Source organism: Anomalospiza imberbis, chromosome 5 (genome assembly GCF_031753505.1).
Source record: "Anomalospiza imberbis isolate Cuckoo-Finch-1a 21T00152 chromosome 5, ASM3175350v1, whole genome shotgun sequence".
In the NCBI taxonomy this organism is placed as follows: domain Eukaryota; kingdom Metazoa; phylum Chordata; class Aves; order Passeriformes; family Viduidae; genus Anomalospiza; species Anomalospiza imberbis.
This window is the reverse complement of record NC_089685.1, coordinates 60,596,217-60,613,940: the sequence shown is the minus strand read 5'-3', so window position 1 is coordinate 60,613,940 and position 17,724 is coordinate 60,596,217. Positions and strand designations below refer to the sequence as shown.

Below are 17,724 nucleotides of genomic sequence, written 5' to 3'. Positions count from 1 at the left end.
AAGTGGGGCTGGCAGCTGTTTTCAAGTGGTTGTGGGGTGACAGAGCACCACTCTCTCCCTGCTCAAAACACCAGGCTGTTCTCAGCCCGTGGCAGAGCACATGATCCCTCACCATCAAGCCCTGGGTGCTCCTAACAGGCAGTTGCTTCCAGCACCTGTTGCAAAGATGCAGCAAAGGCCCCCCAGATCCTCACTGGCTGCATCAGGGGGTGGCTAGACCATTCCTTATATGCAGTATCAGAGCTGTTCCCAGCCCTGGGCTGCTGCTTGCCAGAGGAGATCCCCCTTTGTACTCCTGAAATAAAACTCCCTCATGGAGCTGCTTTCAAGTGATGCTACCAGCAGTGGTGAAGCTGCAGTCATGTGGGCCATGGGAGCGAGCTCAAGCCCTGCTTCCCGTGGGCTGCCAGGCGCAGATTCTGGCCCACTGCCTCTCCATGGGGCACGAAGGAAGTGGGCAGCACCCAGTTCACAGCCTGGAAGTGACTGCTTTCAAAAAAGGAATTGAGAACTGCCGGGGAATTCCACCATCCCTGCTCCCTGGTCATGGGAGCAGGGAAATCATTGTGGCAAGGGCCTGAGTGACTGAGGAATGAACTACAGGACTGAAGGGGCAGGATTTGAGCTGGGCAGGGTGCAGAGAAGCTCCTCAGGGGTCTGGGAAATAAGGGGAAAAATGCATTCCTTGGGTCAAAAGACAGAGGAGCAAGATCAGGAAAGAACTCTTTATTTCCCATAAATACAGCAGATTCTTCGCGCCGGGCGTCTCATTTTAAATGATTGTTTGTTTTCTTCCATTTACGGAATTTTGCACTGAAAATATATACAAGTCTATTCAAGAACCAAACAAGATCTGCAAAGAAAAAACCCATACAAAACCCTGAAGAGACAGGAAAGGGAAGTAAGACAGCAGAATCCCAGCATAAACACCTTGCTTCCCCCTCCCCTTTACTGCCCGCTGTGCCCAGCTCTGACATCACCTTCGCTGCCCCGAGCCAGGAGTGCGAGGCACCCTGCTCGTCTCCATCTCACACATGCTTCCTGCTACCTCTGGCAAGCCAATGCAGAGCACAGCTTGCCTCTGCTGTTTATGATCCGGCCCTCTCCAAACCAGCTTAGGGATGGGAAGCAGCTCCCATGGTCCTAAGTGCCACGGGATTGGGGATTGCTTGGGATGTGCTACCCTCGGTCTCCTCTGTGCCTGCAGATCCCAGCTCTCTTGTCACAGTGATCGGGCGGCTGGGGTGAGACCCCTCCCCACCAGAGGGAGCCAGGCCCGCCCTCAGCTGCAGCAAAGGTGCACAAGGCACAGCTGAACCCCCCCGTGCCCCAGTGCAGAGCTTTGTGGTGATGAGCTGGGCTCCCATCTCCCCCACAGCTCCCAGCCAATCACTCACCCCTCTGTGAGAGGACACTGAAGAGCTGAGAAAACCCCCCTACCTCACCGAGCTCTCCAGCCCAGCCAGGGAAAGGAAGTCTCACTGCTGCTTCCTCTCCCCATCTGGCAGGAGGCTGCAGGCAGACTCAACCCCCACAGCATGGCCCTCTCTTGCCACCATCCCTAAAGCTTGCTATGATAGATAAAGCCTGTGGGAATGGTGTAGGCTTCCCTGCTGTAGGGGTTCAGAATGCCAGCTGAAGGGGCTGGGAAGGCACAGAGCAAGCCCTTCCCAGCCCCTGAGGCCCCACCTCTCACCAACAGCTCTGTAAGCAGCTAGGACAGAGATATGTTATGATCACTCCCTCTGACCCCCCCACCGCCCCCCCCCCCCCCCCCCCCCCAAAGCAAAGACAGCTGTCTGCTCTCCGGTGCTGGAGAGATACCTAGGCTCTGCTCAGCCCTGTTCCTCATCAGCTCCCAGTGTGATCCCACCAGATGGAATCACTGGGGCCCAGCTCTAAGGAGGGGGCAAGGGGGACAAGTGAGAGCACCATTAGAGCATGAAGTAGCTAAAGGGCTGAGAAGTGTGGAGGGGGCAGACAAGGAAAAGGATCTTCCTTTGCTAAGCCTTGCCCTGGGCTGAGGTTGTTAAAGCTCCCCATCCTTGTTCCCCTATGCACCTAAAGCACGAAAGCTGGGTTAGAAGAGAAGCTGGACAGACTGGGGAGGGAGTGTCATCGTCAGAAGAGCAGGGAAGGCAACTGTTCACACATGAAGCTTTCCACTCCACTTCTAGTCTTGTGAGATTAACATCTCCTGGCATCTCTGCTCTCCTTGAGGCATGCTCCCTCTGGCCCTTGCCCGGCCATCTGGAGAATAGAGCGTGAGCACCAGCCCCCACCCACCCTCCCATTTCCTCTGGCTGCTCCAGCCCCACAGGGTTGGCTTCCTAAGGAATCTGCAGTGTAGTGCCTGCAACATGTGGCCCTAGAGGTTTCCCCAGGATTCTGGTGGGGGAAACTGGTCCACATCCCCAATTTCATTGTAGGTTTGCTCTCCCATGGTGAAGGTCAGTTTGTACCGTAGCCTCACTTTCTCCTGGAGATGGGAGAAAAAGGATAAGCAGTCAGAAGAAGGGGAAGAAAGGCATGAGGCACAAACCATTCACATCTGAGATGCTGCTGAGTAGAGGGAACAGGGATAGGGTAGTGAGGCTTTGCCTAAGTACCAAGACCAGCCTCTGTTCATGCCCCAGGGACAATGCTGTTACCTTCTGTGGGTTAGCGAGCAGCAGGACTTGGGTGATGGCACTGGGATGGACAATGGGATTGAACGCTGGCAGCTCCGTGCCTGAGGGAGGCTGTAGCTTCACCTTCATTATCTAGGAAGAGAGTGAGAGAGGAGAGTGACTTGGCAGCCAGAAGCCCTGCTCCTGCAGTTGGGAAGCTTCCGCTATCGAGTCAAAGACAAAAATGTTGTGCTAATCTGAAGGTAACAGAATTTGCTCCCATGGCCACAGAGCTCTCTCCACACACCCTGTTTTTCCTGCAGTAAAATCATGCTTTGGCTCAGTCTGGGGAGCTGAGCCCCAGCAGCTGTCTTACCTTGGGGACGGCAGACTGAAAGACAATATTGTAGATGGGCTGCGGGGCTGTGCTGAGCATAGAAATCACCACCACAAGCACATCAGGCCGCTCAGGCAGGGCATCCTTAGCAAAGTGGAAGAGGACACGGAAGCCATGCTGATCATACACTGTCACAGGGAGGAGGCTGCCTGTGTGGGAAAGGCAAGGAGAGGCAGCAGTCAGCCAGGAGGGAATTGGCCTGATAGCACCTTTCCCCATCACCCTAACTCCATACAAGTGACAGAGACACCATTCCTCTTCAGCCTCCACAAAATCCAACTAGCAAGAAGTTTCTTCACATTTTTCCCTTACATGTCTGCAGGGTTTAATCCCCCCACACCCCCCTCTTTTTCCCTAGCTCACTGGGTTTGATTGACTCCAGAGGCACAGTGATGTTGGCCAGCGAGATCTCCTGGGGCAGCGCAGTGGCAGGAGGCCGTGGTGGCGCTACCGTACTTCCTGCTGGTGTGGTGGCAGCTTTTGGAAGTGTGGCAGGGGCAGGCAGCTCTGAGGTCAGAGGCGGTGTGGGGTTAGGAGAAATACTCTGGAGCACAGGTGGAGCACTGGGATTGTGGGCTGTGGTGCCAGAGCTGCTCCTGTTCTGCAGATCCCTCAGTGTGAGCCGAGGGGGTGGTTGCTGCTTCTCCCTACAAGGGGGAGAGAGAGCAAGGAGTCAAATAGGGCACTGAAATGCTGTCCAGTACCCCAGAAATGGAAAGAATTGGAAGAGATGCGAGACTGTACTACCAAGTGCTTACCATCGCACTTGTTGAGATTCTGGAGGCAAAGACTGCTGCAGCAGTGTCTTGCCCAGGAGGTCCAGGTCATCCAGGCCACTGCTGCTAGGAGATGGTTTGGGGGAGGATGCACCAGCATCTGCTTTGACTGGTGGTGTTGCCATGATAGGGGTGATACTGAGCTCATTGCTGTCTGATGACTGTGAAAAGAGCACACAGGAGAGCCCCAAAGCGGGGTTGTGTATAAGCACCAACCATCAGATGTAGCATGTTTCCCTACCTACATTTGTTGCTTTTACCACCCTCCCCACCCTCTTCCCTAGCTCCCAGCTTATTACCTGGAAGCTGTTCCAGCCACTGCTGTCACTGGCCTGGACAGGATGTGGTGCTGGGTCATTCAGGCCTGCCAGGAGTAAATGCAAACATGAAGCTTACCTACTGAATCAGTAAGAGCATTAAATATGGCTGAAGAAGCAGCAGGGCAGAACCACCAATGTGGTCTCCATCTCTGGCCCCCATCCTTGCATGGGGGAGAGCCAGGAGGATGACCGTGGCTTTTTTTATTGTCTAGATAGCTTCATTTATAGTTTAGTTCTCACTGCAGTTGGCAGAAAAATTACTACAACTGAGCTGACCATGTTGTCTACTTGATGCTGTTGTATTCAAAAGCACTTGACTTAGGAAACAGACACTTTGTTGTACAAAGCAGGACTCTAAGAGCTTCTAGGATTGGCACCTTACCTGATTTCATGTGAACAGTTCTGGAAGTCCCATGCATCTTTTGTCAGCTCATGACTTCAACAGCAAGCAGAAAACACGAGGAACTGGGGGTGACCCACCCTTGTGATCCCATCTGGGGATGGCCATTGCATCACTCTTGATTTACCTGCCACGTCAGTTTACCCAGAGCAAGTCAGTGGGCACATCCCTACAGGCTCTCTCTGACTAGCCAGGAAAACACCATGGGACTCAAGTTCAGAACTGAAGCAGGGTCCTTCCCTCCTCTCCCTCACACTAAATGAAAGAACCTCTTTGTCTTTCATTATTCACTTCTACCAGAGCTCCCTCTTATTCATGTTCCTGCCAAAGAAGAACTATCTAGAGTCAAAGAATGAAGAGCTTTTGCTCTGGATTTCTCACCCAAAGACATGAGTTCATCATCGAGCAAGGAGACAGAGCCAGCTTGGTCAGGCACAGGGACTGCTGAGCCACCTGAAAGGGTGGGCAAGGCTGGGTAGGAAGGGCATGTTGCTGGAAGCTCCAGGCCAGACAGATCTAGAAGTGCTGAGGTGCTGCCTGCAAAAAGAAAATAATCTGAAAACGTTATCCAGTCCGTATGCAATGTGGTGAGGCCTAGTTCCCATCCTTCCTCACACCCACTGCTCTCCCTTCCAGTTCCCCTTCTTCAGGCACCAGTCACATCCACAAGCCATTTCCTTATGTCACCAGCCCCAGTCTAAGCTCCTTGCAGGTTTCCCCTTTCCACTTCTCTCAGTCCTCTCTTACACTGCAGGAAACCAACAACAGGGTCCCTCTGCTTGACCTTCCTGTCCCCATTCTTCAAGTCTCCTCACCTCGAAGGGGGCTGGCCACCGTCTCCCCATTGATCTCTTCTCCCCGTACAAGCTGCTTGTAGAGATTAATCACTTGGGTCAGATTGTCATTGGCTTGCAGAATCTCCGCTGAAAATAAGCGTGAAAATAGTGAAGAGAGTAACTTTTATACCCCAAGCAAGGCCCAAGTTGCTGCAAACAAAACCACTGCAGAGAGCATTTTCACCATTGTTGCTGCAGGCTGCACCAGGGTACACTGACACCTTCAGGGCAGTCTCAGCAGGAATGAGAAAGGTCAGATATGTTTACCTAGAGCTTCATCATTGTCTTCTGTGTCACTGGCGAGTCGGAACAGCATGGGCCTCATGCGCTCACAGCGCTGATACAGCTCCTGGGGAAGTAGAGAAACATTGATGAGGCGAGCATCCTCAGCAGCAGGATGCTCAGCTGGGTGTGCAAAATAGGCAGGAGGATGAGGGGATAAGGGTCACCCATTTCTGCTAACCCCAAGGAGGATTCTGGGACTGCCTTTCCTCACCTTCATTAGGTCCTCATTGCTTTCCGTTGTCTCCCCCTTGCTGTAGTTTGTCACCATCTCTGTCAACAGCTTCACGTTGTTGTTCACCTCCTCAATGGCATTCACCCTCTTGGAGATCTTTTCCATGCGCTTTTGGTCCTGGAGGGGAAGCACACGGGGAAGGATGTCCTAACCTGGAGAGGAAGGCCAGGCCAGCCAACCATCCTGGACTAAAGCCCAGCAACACTGCCCTCAAAACAGCTCCCACTCAAGTAGAAAACTCGAGGTCATCTCTGGGCAGGAACATGCCAGACAATATGGAATTGCTGTAGATCTAGTGCTGCAGCAGGGCTTGGGCCACAAAATGCACCCAGAGCCATTCCTCCAAGTAGTCAGGGAACAGCAGAACTCTCACAAGGACTCTTTCATAGCTGCTGCAGCCAAGTTTTGGGCAGAAGCTCCATATGCCTGCACGAAGTCACAAACCCAGTCCTCCTTTGGTGCCAGCCATCACCACCCAGACCATGACCCCCCAGCTCCCTTCTTCCCCAGTCACACCTCCTGAACCATCTCCTTGATAAGCTTGTTGGCAGCCCGGAGATCCTCAGGATGGGAACTTTTCAGGAGGCGAGCCAGCGTCTGCAAAAGAGAAGGTAGTTCTGAGCCCAAGCTCAGGGATGGCAGCCAGAGTCACTCTTGCAACACTAGAGCCAATAGTTCCCCCATCCCAAACCTGTATCTGGCAGAGGCAGTGGACAACTCCAACCATTTAGAAACCCCAGCCACAGGAACCTGTGGGCTATCAGAGACCAGGGAGAGAAGTACAACTGGCCTTCCTTTTCCTGTTGTAGTTCTGGTTATGCAAGCTAGGTCTTTCCTGAAGATCCTCTGCATTCAAAACCTGCTCTGGCCTGCCCATTACCCACCATGGACAGTCTGGAGTGCAGCAGCACTGAGACAGGAAGAGAGCCTGGTTTATGCAAGAATTGCCATGGCATGTAATGGACTCCTACTCGGACTTCTTCACATGCCTCTTTGCTGGTGAAGAGAGAGAGCTCCCACTTCCTCTCTACAGCCAGTGAACAGTCCCACTGCCCATCTACAAATCCTCATTTTCAGACTCTGACCCATGGAGGCAAACTATATCCCTTGCAGCAAACTGGCATCACATTCCTGCTGCAGAACTAGACCCAGAGGAGCCCAACACTTGTTTAAATGTATCAGCACTGATACTGAAGAGGTTTGCCTGAGTGGTGACACAATTCTGATGGAAAGACAACACAGGATGGGTCCAGGTGGCTATAAGTGGTTGGGCAATAAGCATATTGCAGTGCTGAGGCTGAGGAAGAGATAACAGCAACAGTATCTGGGGCTGGGATTTAAACCTCATGGCCAGATAACTCCAAAGTCTAGAGAGCTCACAGCAGCAAACCTCCCCAAACCTGCTTGGGCCAATGTCAGTGCCTCACCCTTTGCACCATCCTGCAGCTAAGTGCTCCAAAGGTCAAACAGATCTACATGTCCCACTCCTCTGGATGTCTCCTTTGTCATGATTTTGGAACAGGCCCTCAGCATTCCTGCAATGCATTTTCTGAAGGACAGCATGTGGAGCAGGGACCTTGACTCTCCCCCATCTGAGGGACATAAGGTACTGGAGCAGGAAGATGATCCCTACTGTCCCTCTCCTTGCACAGAGCCCTTACCTTGGATTTTTCTTCATCATCAAAGATTATGTTCTTGGGTCGAGGAGGAGGTGGTGGGAAAGGAGCCTCATCGGGAAGTTTGGGGTCACACTTCACAATCCCTGCAGTAGAAACCGAAGGAGAGATCAGGAGGACTCACCTACAGAGGGATGGCACTGCCACCCAGGTCTTTTTTCCCTAATGGCCCAGCAAATCAACCTAGGACTGAGGGGGTGTGGGTTAGCTCCTGTTACACAAGATCCTGGATTGTGTTTCTATTCCCCATAAATATCCTCTCTTAGAAAATTCCAGCATATACTGCCAAAGTATTTGCAGCCCTTCATCCCCAGACCTTTCCAGTGCCCCATGTCCCATGTGAGCAAGTAGATGTGCCCTCCAACCCAGCAACTCCCTCTGCTCAGCCAGGAGCCCCAAGGCACCTGTTCCATCTCCTGACCCTGATGCTGAGTCAGACTGATGGATGCCCTGGTCTGGGGAGAGGGAAGGGAGAGCTTGTTTCAGATTTTTCCCAGACAAAAAATGAAGGAGGACAAAACCATCTGTCCACCTGCCCCTTCTGGATCACTGCCTCTCACCTTGTTTCTTCAGCATCTGGTAGGCTTCAGATATCTTCACCTCATGAGGCAGCCCTAACGTCCAGCTGTACATCAGCTCCAGGATCTTTGACTTCACTTTTTCTGATGTCCGGCTGCCAAGATACTAGAGGAAGAGAAAAGAGAAGGCACGAGGCTAATCTGAGCCATTGCAACTCTGGCCTATTCCTCTCCTTGCCCTCCCAGGAGAAGTGAGACCGTTCTCAATGGCACAAGGAGGAAAGACAAAGCAAGCAGGAAAGCTCATGAGGGCCTTGCAACACATCCTATGCTATGCCTGGTTTCCATCACAGGAAAAACAAGAGGTATGAGGAATGCTGCTGCAGCAGCTCCTCAGCGACACACAGGGACAGGTGGGAAGGCTCAGGCAGGTCTCCTGTCACCTTGTGAAGGGAAGGGTCCTGTGAAAAGAAGCTGCTCAGCAAGGCAGCCCTTTAGGAATGAGGGGACAGCAGGGCTGGGAGAGGGATGTGGGTAATGTTCTCTCAGGCAGGGCCCCGAGCAAGGTAAGCCCCAGCTGATCAGCACCTAGCAGGTGCCATGCAATCATCTTTCAGCCTTTTCATGTGGCTCTGATGGGAGCACTGGTGGTAGAAACAGTGCATGTGCCACCAGAAACAAGTGACTTAAGGCAGAGGACATACTCTAGGGTGCCAAGCAAGAGGACGTTAGGATGCTGCTGTCACTGTCCAGGGCTATTCATCATCACAGATCACAAGCTGTGACTGGCAGACAAAGGTTTTCCTTAGTCATATTTAGCCTGCGTTCCCTTAACTCTACACTTGCTGGTGTTCACTGCCTTGACTGAATAGGGCACAGCTTGTTCTGCTGCAGGAACAGCAGCATCAGCAGAGGAGCAGGTACTGACTTGGTCCTTCAGATGGACTCGCCAGAACACCACTGACCAAGCCTGGGCTTGCCCTCCAAGAGTGTCTCAATCAGGCTGGAACACCCCAGAGAGACATGGTCCTGTCAAAGCTGGGGGAGGTTCCTGAGCACATGCAGCACAGAGCCCAACAGAGATGCAGGGAAGGTGACTCCAGGCACGCACATGAGGTCAGTAGTCTCAGAAGTGCTGGCCGCACCACGTCCAGCTGGCCCTCAGCTTCCTACAACAAGAATCAGCCTGGAACAGAGGGGTGAAAACTCACTTCCCACCAGAAAACTCACGGGGAAACAAGGGCTACACCTCCTACTAACACTGTCCTATTTCACCCACATCCCAGTGGGTGTCTGACCTTTTTTCTCAGCCACCACTTTTCCCCAAAGCCCTCCTGCCACCAGGCACCAGTCCCTTCCAGCACGATGCCGTGAGACCCACCTTAGGGGACACCACCTTGATGAGCTCATTGAGGAAGCGGAACTTGCCCACCTCATCGTGGAAGCGTTTGCCACAGCTCTTCATGCAGGACTCCAGCACCTGGGGAGAGGGGCCAGATGAGTCCCAGCATGGGGTCAGCAGCAGGATCAGGAGTCAGCTCCTTCCTACTACCCCCTCACCAGGTACAGAGCCTGTGGCTACTGTCACAGCAGCACAAAGGGACATCCCCTGTTCCCTCACAGGTGGCCAAGCACCCTCCCACAGGAAAGAAAGATTCCTGTCTTTGGGGCCAGTTTTGGCAGAGATGGCTCAACAGCCCATCCAAAGGGTTACCCTTAGAGAGGTCACAAACACCAGGGTTTCAAAGTTTGGATCCACAACATGATTAAAAGTCATTGAATCATTTAGGTTGGAAAATACCATCACGATCATACAGTCCAACCATTAATGCAGCACTGCCAAGGCCACCACAACAAAAGCCAAAACGCTTCCTATCAACTTCAACAGGCTATGATCCTTCTAGGAACAAAACCTTTCCAAGTAACCTCTCCTGACTTGTGAAACCACCTTCAGTCCCTCTCCCACCCAAGGGCCCAGGTGCTCCAGGGCTTTCTCAGAGGGAATTCAAAGCTTCCCGTGCTTCTCCAGTCAAGCTGGAGCATTTACACGCCCTGCCCCTCCATCTAGTTCTACCGGCCTGCAGATGCCCTTACCGTGAGGGCCTGGATAGCTTCCCATTCCTGTGGAGACTGGATCTTGTGGGCAAGAAGCCGGGTGGCAAGTGGAGGACTGGAAGGAGTGAGGGGAAAAGAAAAGCTCGCCAGTTATTGACAAAATGCCTGGTACCTGCATTTCTGTCTGGGAATCCAGAGTTGAAAAGCATGTTGCAAGATGCTGATAAGGCACTAAGACATCTCAAAATCCAAAAGGAACCTTCCATTAGTGGACCAGGACCACCCCCCACCTACCCCCACCTTGAGGGCCTTCATGCCTACTCAGCTCTTGGGACAATCCCACTGGATTTTGCTGGGTGGGAAATCATAACCAGGCCTGTGACCTGGAGAAGCCTGAGGAAAGGACAAAGCCACTTACCCCTCTAGCTCCTTATTGAGCTGCTCACAGAACGCATTGATACCATCCCAGTCCAGGTCCTTGTTCAGGGGGTTTGTGGCTTTGTCTGCGGGCAGGAGGAGGGGACGGTGAGAAAAGAAACCCAACAGGCTCTCATTCTGTGGAGGGACATCACTGATCCAGCTCCGTCCACGCGAACTCCAGCGGGTGCAGCAGCAGGGGATGGCGTGGGAGGAGAAACACACCCGTGTCCACTCGCCCCTTCCCACGGCAGCCTTGTGCACAAACTCTCGCCCCCTCCTCCCTGCTGACCCACCGTACCCCTGCCTCCGGCTCGGCCCTGGGGTCTCACCCGGCAGCCACGGCCACCACGCGCGACCCCCAGCCCCTCACCCTCACACCCCTGCGCCCCCCACGCCCCATTGGGAGGGGAGCGGTGGTCGCAGCCGCACTCACTGATGCGCGCCTCCAGCGTCTCGGGCTCCATGTCGGCGGCCCGCGGCTCCTCACCGGGGCACAGCCGCTCCGCCGCCGCCCTCCCGCCGGGCCCGGCGCGGCCGCGCCATGAAGAGTCCCGATCCCTCTGGACACAGAGAACCGGAAGTCGGCCGCGCAGAGCGCCGCTCCGCTGCCAGCGCGCCCCCTGCTGGCCCGCACTGCCCTCCACCATGAGCTCGGCGCGCAGGGGCAGGGAAAGGCGCGGGGTGCGGAAGGAAGCGGAAGGCCCTCCCGGAGAAGGACACAGCGGGCAAGCGAACGCGGGGCGGGGCAGAGCGCCGGAAAGCAGCGGCCGCGCGGAAACCGGGCGGGCCGGCCCCTCCCGGAAGAAGCGGTGTTAATGGCAAGTGAAGCCACTTCCGGTGCGCAGAACGGGCACTTCCGGCGGGCGGCCAGCGGCGTGTCCTTTAAAAGGACACGGGCCCGCCGGGCGCGGCGCCTGCGCGCTGCGCGCCCGCCTGGGCCCAGGCAGCGAGCCGGGGTCGGGAGCTGGCCAGTAATGAATATAAATGTCAATGGCAGCAAGTGCGGTCCCCTGCACCGTACTTTAAATAGCAGCTGATCTTCTGGCAGCGCCTGGCCTGGCCCTTCTGCCTGGCCGAGCAGCGTGTGGTGCGGGCGGGGGATGGGGGTGGCTGGTGATGCTCCAGAAATCGCTGGAGCGTTCCAGGAAAACAAACTCCGTTTGTCCCCGCTTTCCGCGTGGCTCTGGTGATCTAGGCCAGCCAACTGTGGCACCTAACAGCGCCTGTTTTCTCTGCTCCAGGGGTCCTGGCAGGAGCAGCACTGCTTCTCCCCGCCTCGCTGCTTTTGCGGTTTGCTTTCCTGCTGTTCACATCCCGAGCGACCTCGGGGAGCTGTGGGGAGCGCCTGTGTGAGGGGTGCCCGCCGAGGTGGCGGCGGCGGCGGGGCTTGGGGCCGGCGCGGGCCCGAGCGTCGGCGATGGGAGCCCCACGCAGCCCACAGCTCGGCGTTCCGGCCTCCGGTGCGCAGACGGGCGCCCGAGCCCAGCGCTCCCGTGCTGGGTTACTCATTTACAGCGCTCATCCCACGGCTGACGAGGGAACTGCCCTGTTGGCACCCCTAATGGCTTTTCCTGATGGATAGCCATTGTCTTGGTAAGGGCTTTTTGGCCATTAAAAAGCGCTTTTTGGCGCCTGAATGTAGTTCTTTTTTTAACCGTTACTGCCTTGCATCACAAAGCCCTTTTAAAGTGCCTTTCATAGAAAATTGCAACATCCTTCCCCTTGCTGTGTTCAGGCACGTTTTACACAGATTATTTTAATCGTATGAGTCATCCCTGCCTGTCACTATTCCTTTGATTTTTCTGAGAATCCTGAAGTCATCCCTAGGAGCCCTCCAGGTCATGTACGATCTGCATAGAAGGCACGCAGCGCTCCATCCCCCACAGCGATGCCTCTGGGTTTCGCAGGCTGGTGTTTTACACAGCCCCCTTTTGCTGAGGTTTCGGTCCGTCTGAGTCTCAAGCGCGTTTGTTTTCCTTTCTTTGGCAACACCCAGTGGTTAGCGAGTCCAGGACGAACGGAAGGCTGCACCTCTTTTCGGCCGGTTGCAAATAATGGCGAGTGAACTCGTGCATTACAGTCCTGTCAGCGGCGACCTTACTTTTATTTCTTACAGATTTACGAGTCCCTTTCCCCTTTGGTACATCTGCTTTCCAGATAACAGGGACCCAAAGTGCAGCCAATGGAAAAAAAGATCGAAATGTGAATCTTTGCTCCCTGTACGAGCGGCTAGATGATGTGGGAGGAACAACTTTTCTCCCCTCCATTTATTTTTACCGACAGCTGGAATTTTAAGCTAGGTTTGGACGGAGTGAGGCGCTCCAAGTTGTAATTAACACTGCTCCAGAGGGAAAGTACTGGAGCTATAATTAGCTTGTAGCCAGTTGCGGAGGAAAGTGATGGCGTGCAAGCCAGAAGCCTGGATGAGCGCAGCCCATGGGATCAGAGTACGGCCCTGTGTTGGCACAGGGATGCAGTCCGTGGTTGTCAGGCTCTGCAGCACCGCCCGCAGAGGGCATCAGCAGGCAGGAGAGCGCCTGCCTGAGCAGCCCGGGCTCAGCGAACGCTCCTGCTGCTTGCGCACTCGAGGTGAATCCCAAACAGGCCAAGTCCCTCTCCATCGGGAAGGAAAGGCCTCACAGGAGCGGCCAGTCTGCCTGGGAGAGGGGATTTCCACTTACCAGGTCGTCTTCTGCCGGCCAGAACCACCCTGTCACCCTGTCTCTGTCCCAGTGTTTGGTTTCTCTGCCGTGTGTTTATGTGAGCCCTGCGATGTTTTTCAGATGTGCCTGTGTGCACTTCCTCCTGGGTCGTCAGCTGTGGCCCAGGACGGGAGCTCCCCTTTCCCCTCAGATTCCTCTTTCTTTGGCAACATGTTCTGCCAGAGACCTTTCACTTTCCTGAAGTTTGGTGTGGTCTTTTGTTCATTTTTTCCCCTGTTTATTTGCTTGCTTGTTTTCCTGCTCTGGCTGACTCCAGCAGCCGGTTCCTGGGGGGTTGGCTCAGTTTTCACTCTGCTACTTTCTCTTGGAACAAGCTGGCAGCATCTCTCCTGACATCACCTGGGACCATGCACCTCTTTACACAATCCTCTCTGGATTTGCAGCCCTGCCATTCCCTGACCTTGGCTAATCTCCTCCCTTTTGCAATACTTTTAAGCACCTTTCCCAGCAGAGGGTTGCAATTAGAGAGGCAAGTATAGAGTTGCATACTTCTCTAGAGGGAGAGCAGGTTTGAGCTCCTTTAATCTAATAGGAAATGTCTCCTTCCCTTTCATATGCAGCACTTTCTTGTATGCAATCATCCACCAGGATTGCTCCCTTCCATTTCTTTCAGCAGTTTCCCTTTCAGCTGTAGGAAGACCTGTCCCCGGTGATCAAAGGCATCCTTCTGCAGCTACAGGAGCAGAATGAGGAAACAGGATGCTGCATAAGGGATCAGAAAACCCGCTGGCTAGATCTCTGCAATTAAGCATGTCTTGAAGCAAGACTCAGGGAAATACTCAGCTAATCTTTGTGCCTCAGTTTCCCTGGTTGTTAGCATGGGGGTATAATTTCATTTTCTTCATTTGGGAAATGGCCTTGACCTCTGTACACCAATTTTCCTTTCCGTATTGGTTCTGTCATTAGAGCAACTGGCTCAGCAAGACAAGAGAGAGAAGCAAATACCAGAGTTAGAGGTGAGCTGTGCAGCTCCCCGTTTCCTTGTGTTCAAGCCTTGCTTCCCAGCTCAAGGAGTGTCTTGACTCCTTGACTGAGCAGGCAGCAGTGCCCTTCTGTACAGTGTGGGGATTGAAAGTGTCTCCTTACACCCTGGGGAAGGCTCAAGTGGGTTTGCTGATGCTGATAGATTCTGTGTAACAAAGTCCGGGGCATTTGGGGTGTGCTCTGAGAATATGGGAATGCTCTTGCTGCTAAGGAACTGTGTCTGCAGCAGGCAAAGATTAAATAAAACTGATGGGACGGAAGCCCTCGTTGTAGCTGTGGCTTGGGGGGCTGGTAGGTTTTGTAGCTGGAAGCTGAACAAAGAGAGGAAGACCTGCCGGGTTAGAGCGAGCTGCTTGAATTTATGGGGCTGCAGTGAGCACTGAGGGCCCTGAGCCCGCAAGGGGGAGCCTCGATGGAGTCATTCACAGCGCTGCTGATGAGATCAGCTCCAGACTGGAACAGATCCATGACCAATACTGTGCACTCGATGCTCGGGAGTCGGCAGAGGCACTGGAAAATGTGAACAGATGCACCCATTCTTGCTTTACCCCTGGCTTGCAGAGTTGCAGCTGGCAGATGGAAGAGGTATGATTCGAGAGCACAAGTACTGGGGGGAAAAAAGTAGTTCAAGAGCCTGGATTTTGCTGAGATACAGTTTGGCTCTAAAGAACAGCAGGAGGGAGAAGGAGAAAAATCCTATTGCAAAGGAATTTTTCACGGGCACCCAAGCGTGATCTGAGCAGAAATTGGCAACATGAAGCTAGGCGTCCTGAAGGAAACCGAGGAGCCCAGCTGCAGCAAATCTCCAAGCCTGGATGATGAGCGCATCCCCGCATTGCGGCGACAACGAAGTGTGACTTAGTGAAGCGTTTGCTGGGGATGTTTAATGTAGCAGCCGCCCGGGAGCTCAGAGATGCAGTCGTGTGCAGCGTCTCTTTTCCAGCGCGGCTCAGGGAGGAGGCATTCCCGCTGCAGAGTGCCCCAGTGCTGAATGCACGTGTACTCGGCTGTGCAGCTGGCTCAAGTGTGGCATGATGAGCTTGAATAGATGGGTTTTGGCCCAGGCTTGAAAATTCCCCATTACCAGCAATCTCATTTTGGCTGCAGCTGCCTCAGGTTCCCTAGGAAACTCCAGTGCTGGCTAAAGTCCGGGCTGTGAAACAGCAGGAGGAGGCAGTCCGGTGGTGCCCTCCCTCCAGCCTGGCTGCTCAGTCTCTGCCACTTGGCACTACAGCCAGCTTCTGCCCCGCTGCTGATGATGGTGAGGAGCAGCAGGGCAGAGCGATCCCAGTGCTGGGGCATGGTGGACGTGGAGCTAGGAATAAAAAGAAAACTGTGACCCAAGAGGAGGGGTAGGGAGACTCTGAGTCTGCATACGCAGATTACCCAAGGGTGGACCTGGCTTTTCATAGGCTCCTTTCTAGTCCCTCTGACTTCATCTGTTTTAGTAAGTGCAAGAGGAGCAAGGCTGGCCTCGAGTATTGCCTCAGGATGATGGCTCATGCTGTACAGTTGTTAGCAATCCCCCTGCCTTGGTTTTGAGCAGTGCCCTGTACAGTGCCCAGGCATGGCTGGGGGACAGGGTGGGCTGGGGACTGTTCCCAACAGAGCCTTGTTGCCATGCTTTTAACCCCATGGATGGGAGCTGTGTTCTGCTCCTTGGCTTTTGGGACCAAGGGTGAAACAGCTACACCCTGTAAGCCCAGGTCCTTCAGAAGGCAGGTTTTTGAAGTGCAGTCACCTGCAGCCTGTATGTCCTATAATTTTCCAGTGTTTTCCTTGTCGAAGACTGGGGAATGTCATGCAACAGGTCGTGGGTGAGTGTGTGGGATGGAGGTGTGTGTGCCAGACTGAAACTGGGAAATGCTCTGTCTGCTAGGTATGGCTGACCTGTGGGTTGTGACTCAGTGTCCAATACTCCATGCTATGCATGCTATGGCTGCATTTGACCTTCTGTCATGTGGGGTGGGTGAGATACTAGGAGAAAATGTTGCCCAAGCAAATGAGGTCAGTGTGGGGGCCTGCTCCTGGGTGCAGGGATCAGACAGGCCTGGGCACACAAGCACGTTGAATTTGCCTTTCTGGCTCTCCTGCCTGAGGCTGGCAGAACAAGGAGCCCATGGAGCACATGCTTCTGCAAGAACTTCCCATGCACACACACCTGTGTCTTATTTCCCCTGCCACCCCAAGTCACATCAGGTTTGGGAGCTCAGTCAGGGAGCAGAGCAGGGGCAGAGCTCATGTATCCCCCATTCAATGTGCGGCTGACAGATGTGTCCCCCAGCCAGACGAAGGAGCAGGTGCATTTGACCAGCCTCTGCCTTGTCTCCACTTGGAGGGGCTGTGTTCAAGCAACTCACTGCTCCCCTCAGCTCCGCAGGCTTTTCAAAGGCAGTGTCCACGTTCTGGATCTTGCTGCAACCATGTTGTACTTTTGCTGTCCCTTATGTGCAGCCCAAGCCCCCTAATCTTGGAGGTGGGGAGATGCTCCTAGCACAGGCTGCTCCTCTTTCCACAGAGATTGCTCCTCCTCGAACAGAGCAGCTTTGCATCTGGAGTAGCCTGGTTCCCCGCAGCGGTGTTCTGGCTGAATTTCAGGAGGATGGTGTGTGCTGGGATTTGATAGGGTTAAAAGCTGTGTTGTCACAGCAGGGTTCAAGAGTGGGCTATGAGACTTGTTCCCTCTGACTGCTGTGCTTCTCCTGCTGGTGTCCAGAGCTAGTGCGAGGCACTCTTCAGCTCATCCTCAGCCAGCTCTCAGGGAAGCTGTGTCTCTGACAGAGCTGTTCAGGAAAGATTCCCACCCCTTTCCTAATGAGGCTGAGTGAATAATAGAGATGTTCCTCAAGGATGGTGTTGTAAGCAGTGCTACGTGCATGGTCAGGGCCAGAAAGCAGGTCTCCACTGGCTTTTCCCTACTGTTGTGCAGCAGACTGGATGTGTGTCCCATCTTGACAGAAAAGATAAGGTATCTGCCTGCAGATGGGAACTTGCCTGGCAGTTGCAGCCACCTGTCCTCACATTGTGCTTATCAGATCTCCCGGCTTGGGAAGTCTGTTTAAGTCTGTTTGTTGGCAACCGTGTTTGAGGCTATTCAGCTGGGATATGATAAGATTAGTCTGGGATGAGTCGCTCTGAAGGCATTTAGTTTCCAATACTCTTTTCCCCTCTCTGAAGCAAGCACCCTCCGTCCAGGAATCTGACTGCAATTAAAGCCTCGTGTTTGTTTTGTTGCTGGGGGCTTTCCAGCACAAAGAGGGGCAGCACAAAGAAACTTGGGGGCAGCTAGAGGGACACAGCAAGGTTCTGGCCCCTGCATGTTGCCAGTGGTGAGGAAAAAAAAGGACAGCAGGAAAAGGCATAAACTGGAAGGAAGGGAAAGAGAGCCAGAGAGAACAAAGAGCTTGGCATGACTGCTGGGAATGCAAAATAAACATCCACTGTGCTCAAGTGAGGGCTTATGTACTACTGGCTACATGGGTCAGAAACGAGA

The 17,724-nt window shown here is 53.8% G+C and overlaps 2 protein-coding genes across 3 annotated transcripts in view; one reads left to right on the top strand and one right to left on the bottom strand.

Moving 5' to 3' along the window:
- Positions 1-17,724, top strand: part of LOC137474548 (arf-GAP with dual PH domain-containing protein 1-like) — a 177,282-nt gene that overhangs the window by 51,078 nt on the left and 108,480 nt on the right. The window lies entirely within an intron of this gene.
- Positions 712-11,108, bottom strand: GGA1 (golgi associated, gamma adaptin ear containing, ARF binding protein 1). Of its 2 annotated transcripts, XM_068191198.1 has the most exons (17): positions 10,958-11,108; positions 10,523-10,607; positions 10,144-10,219; positions 9,431-9,529; positions 8,092-8,215; positions 7,517-7,617; positions 6,372-6,452; positions 5,835-5,972; positions 5,606-5,687; positions 5,318-5,425; positions 4,884-5,039; positions 4,082-4,146; positions 3,765-3,943; positions 3,370-3,653; positions 2,986-3,155; positions 2,652-2,762; positions 712-2,479 (listed from the first exon to the last, which is right to left on the bottom strand). In XM_068191198.1, exons 1-17 carry the CDS (start codon positions 10,986-10,988, stop codon positions 2,369-2,371), a joined length of 2,001 nt encoding a protein of 666 aa, XP_068047299.1. In that variant the 5' UTR covers positions 10,989-11,108; the 3' UTR covers positions 712-2,368. The 2 variants fall into 2 exon arrangements, with proteins under 2 accessions (XP_068047299.1, XP_068047300.1); XM_068191199.1 differs by lacking the exons at positions 10,144-10,219; positions 10,958-11,108 and having other exon boundaries at positions 10,523-10,544.

Excerpts from the sequence above, each read along its gene's own strand:
- GGA1 (XM_068191198.1), bottom strand. The coding sequence starts at position 10,988 with ATGGAGCCCGAGACGCTGGAGGCGCGCATCA. Across the intron at positions 7,618-8,091 it reads CCAGATGCTGAAGAAACAAG|GGATTGTGAAGTGTGACCCC; the intron begins GTGAGAGGCAGT and ends TTTCTACTGCAG. Across the intron at positions 3,944-4,081 it reads GTGGCTGGAACAGCTTCCAG|TCATCAGACAGCAATGAGCT; the intron begins GTAATAAGCTGG and ends CTCTTTTCACAG.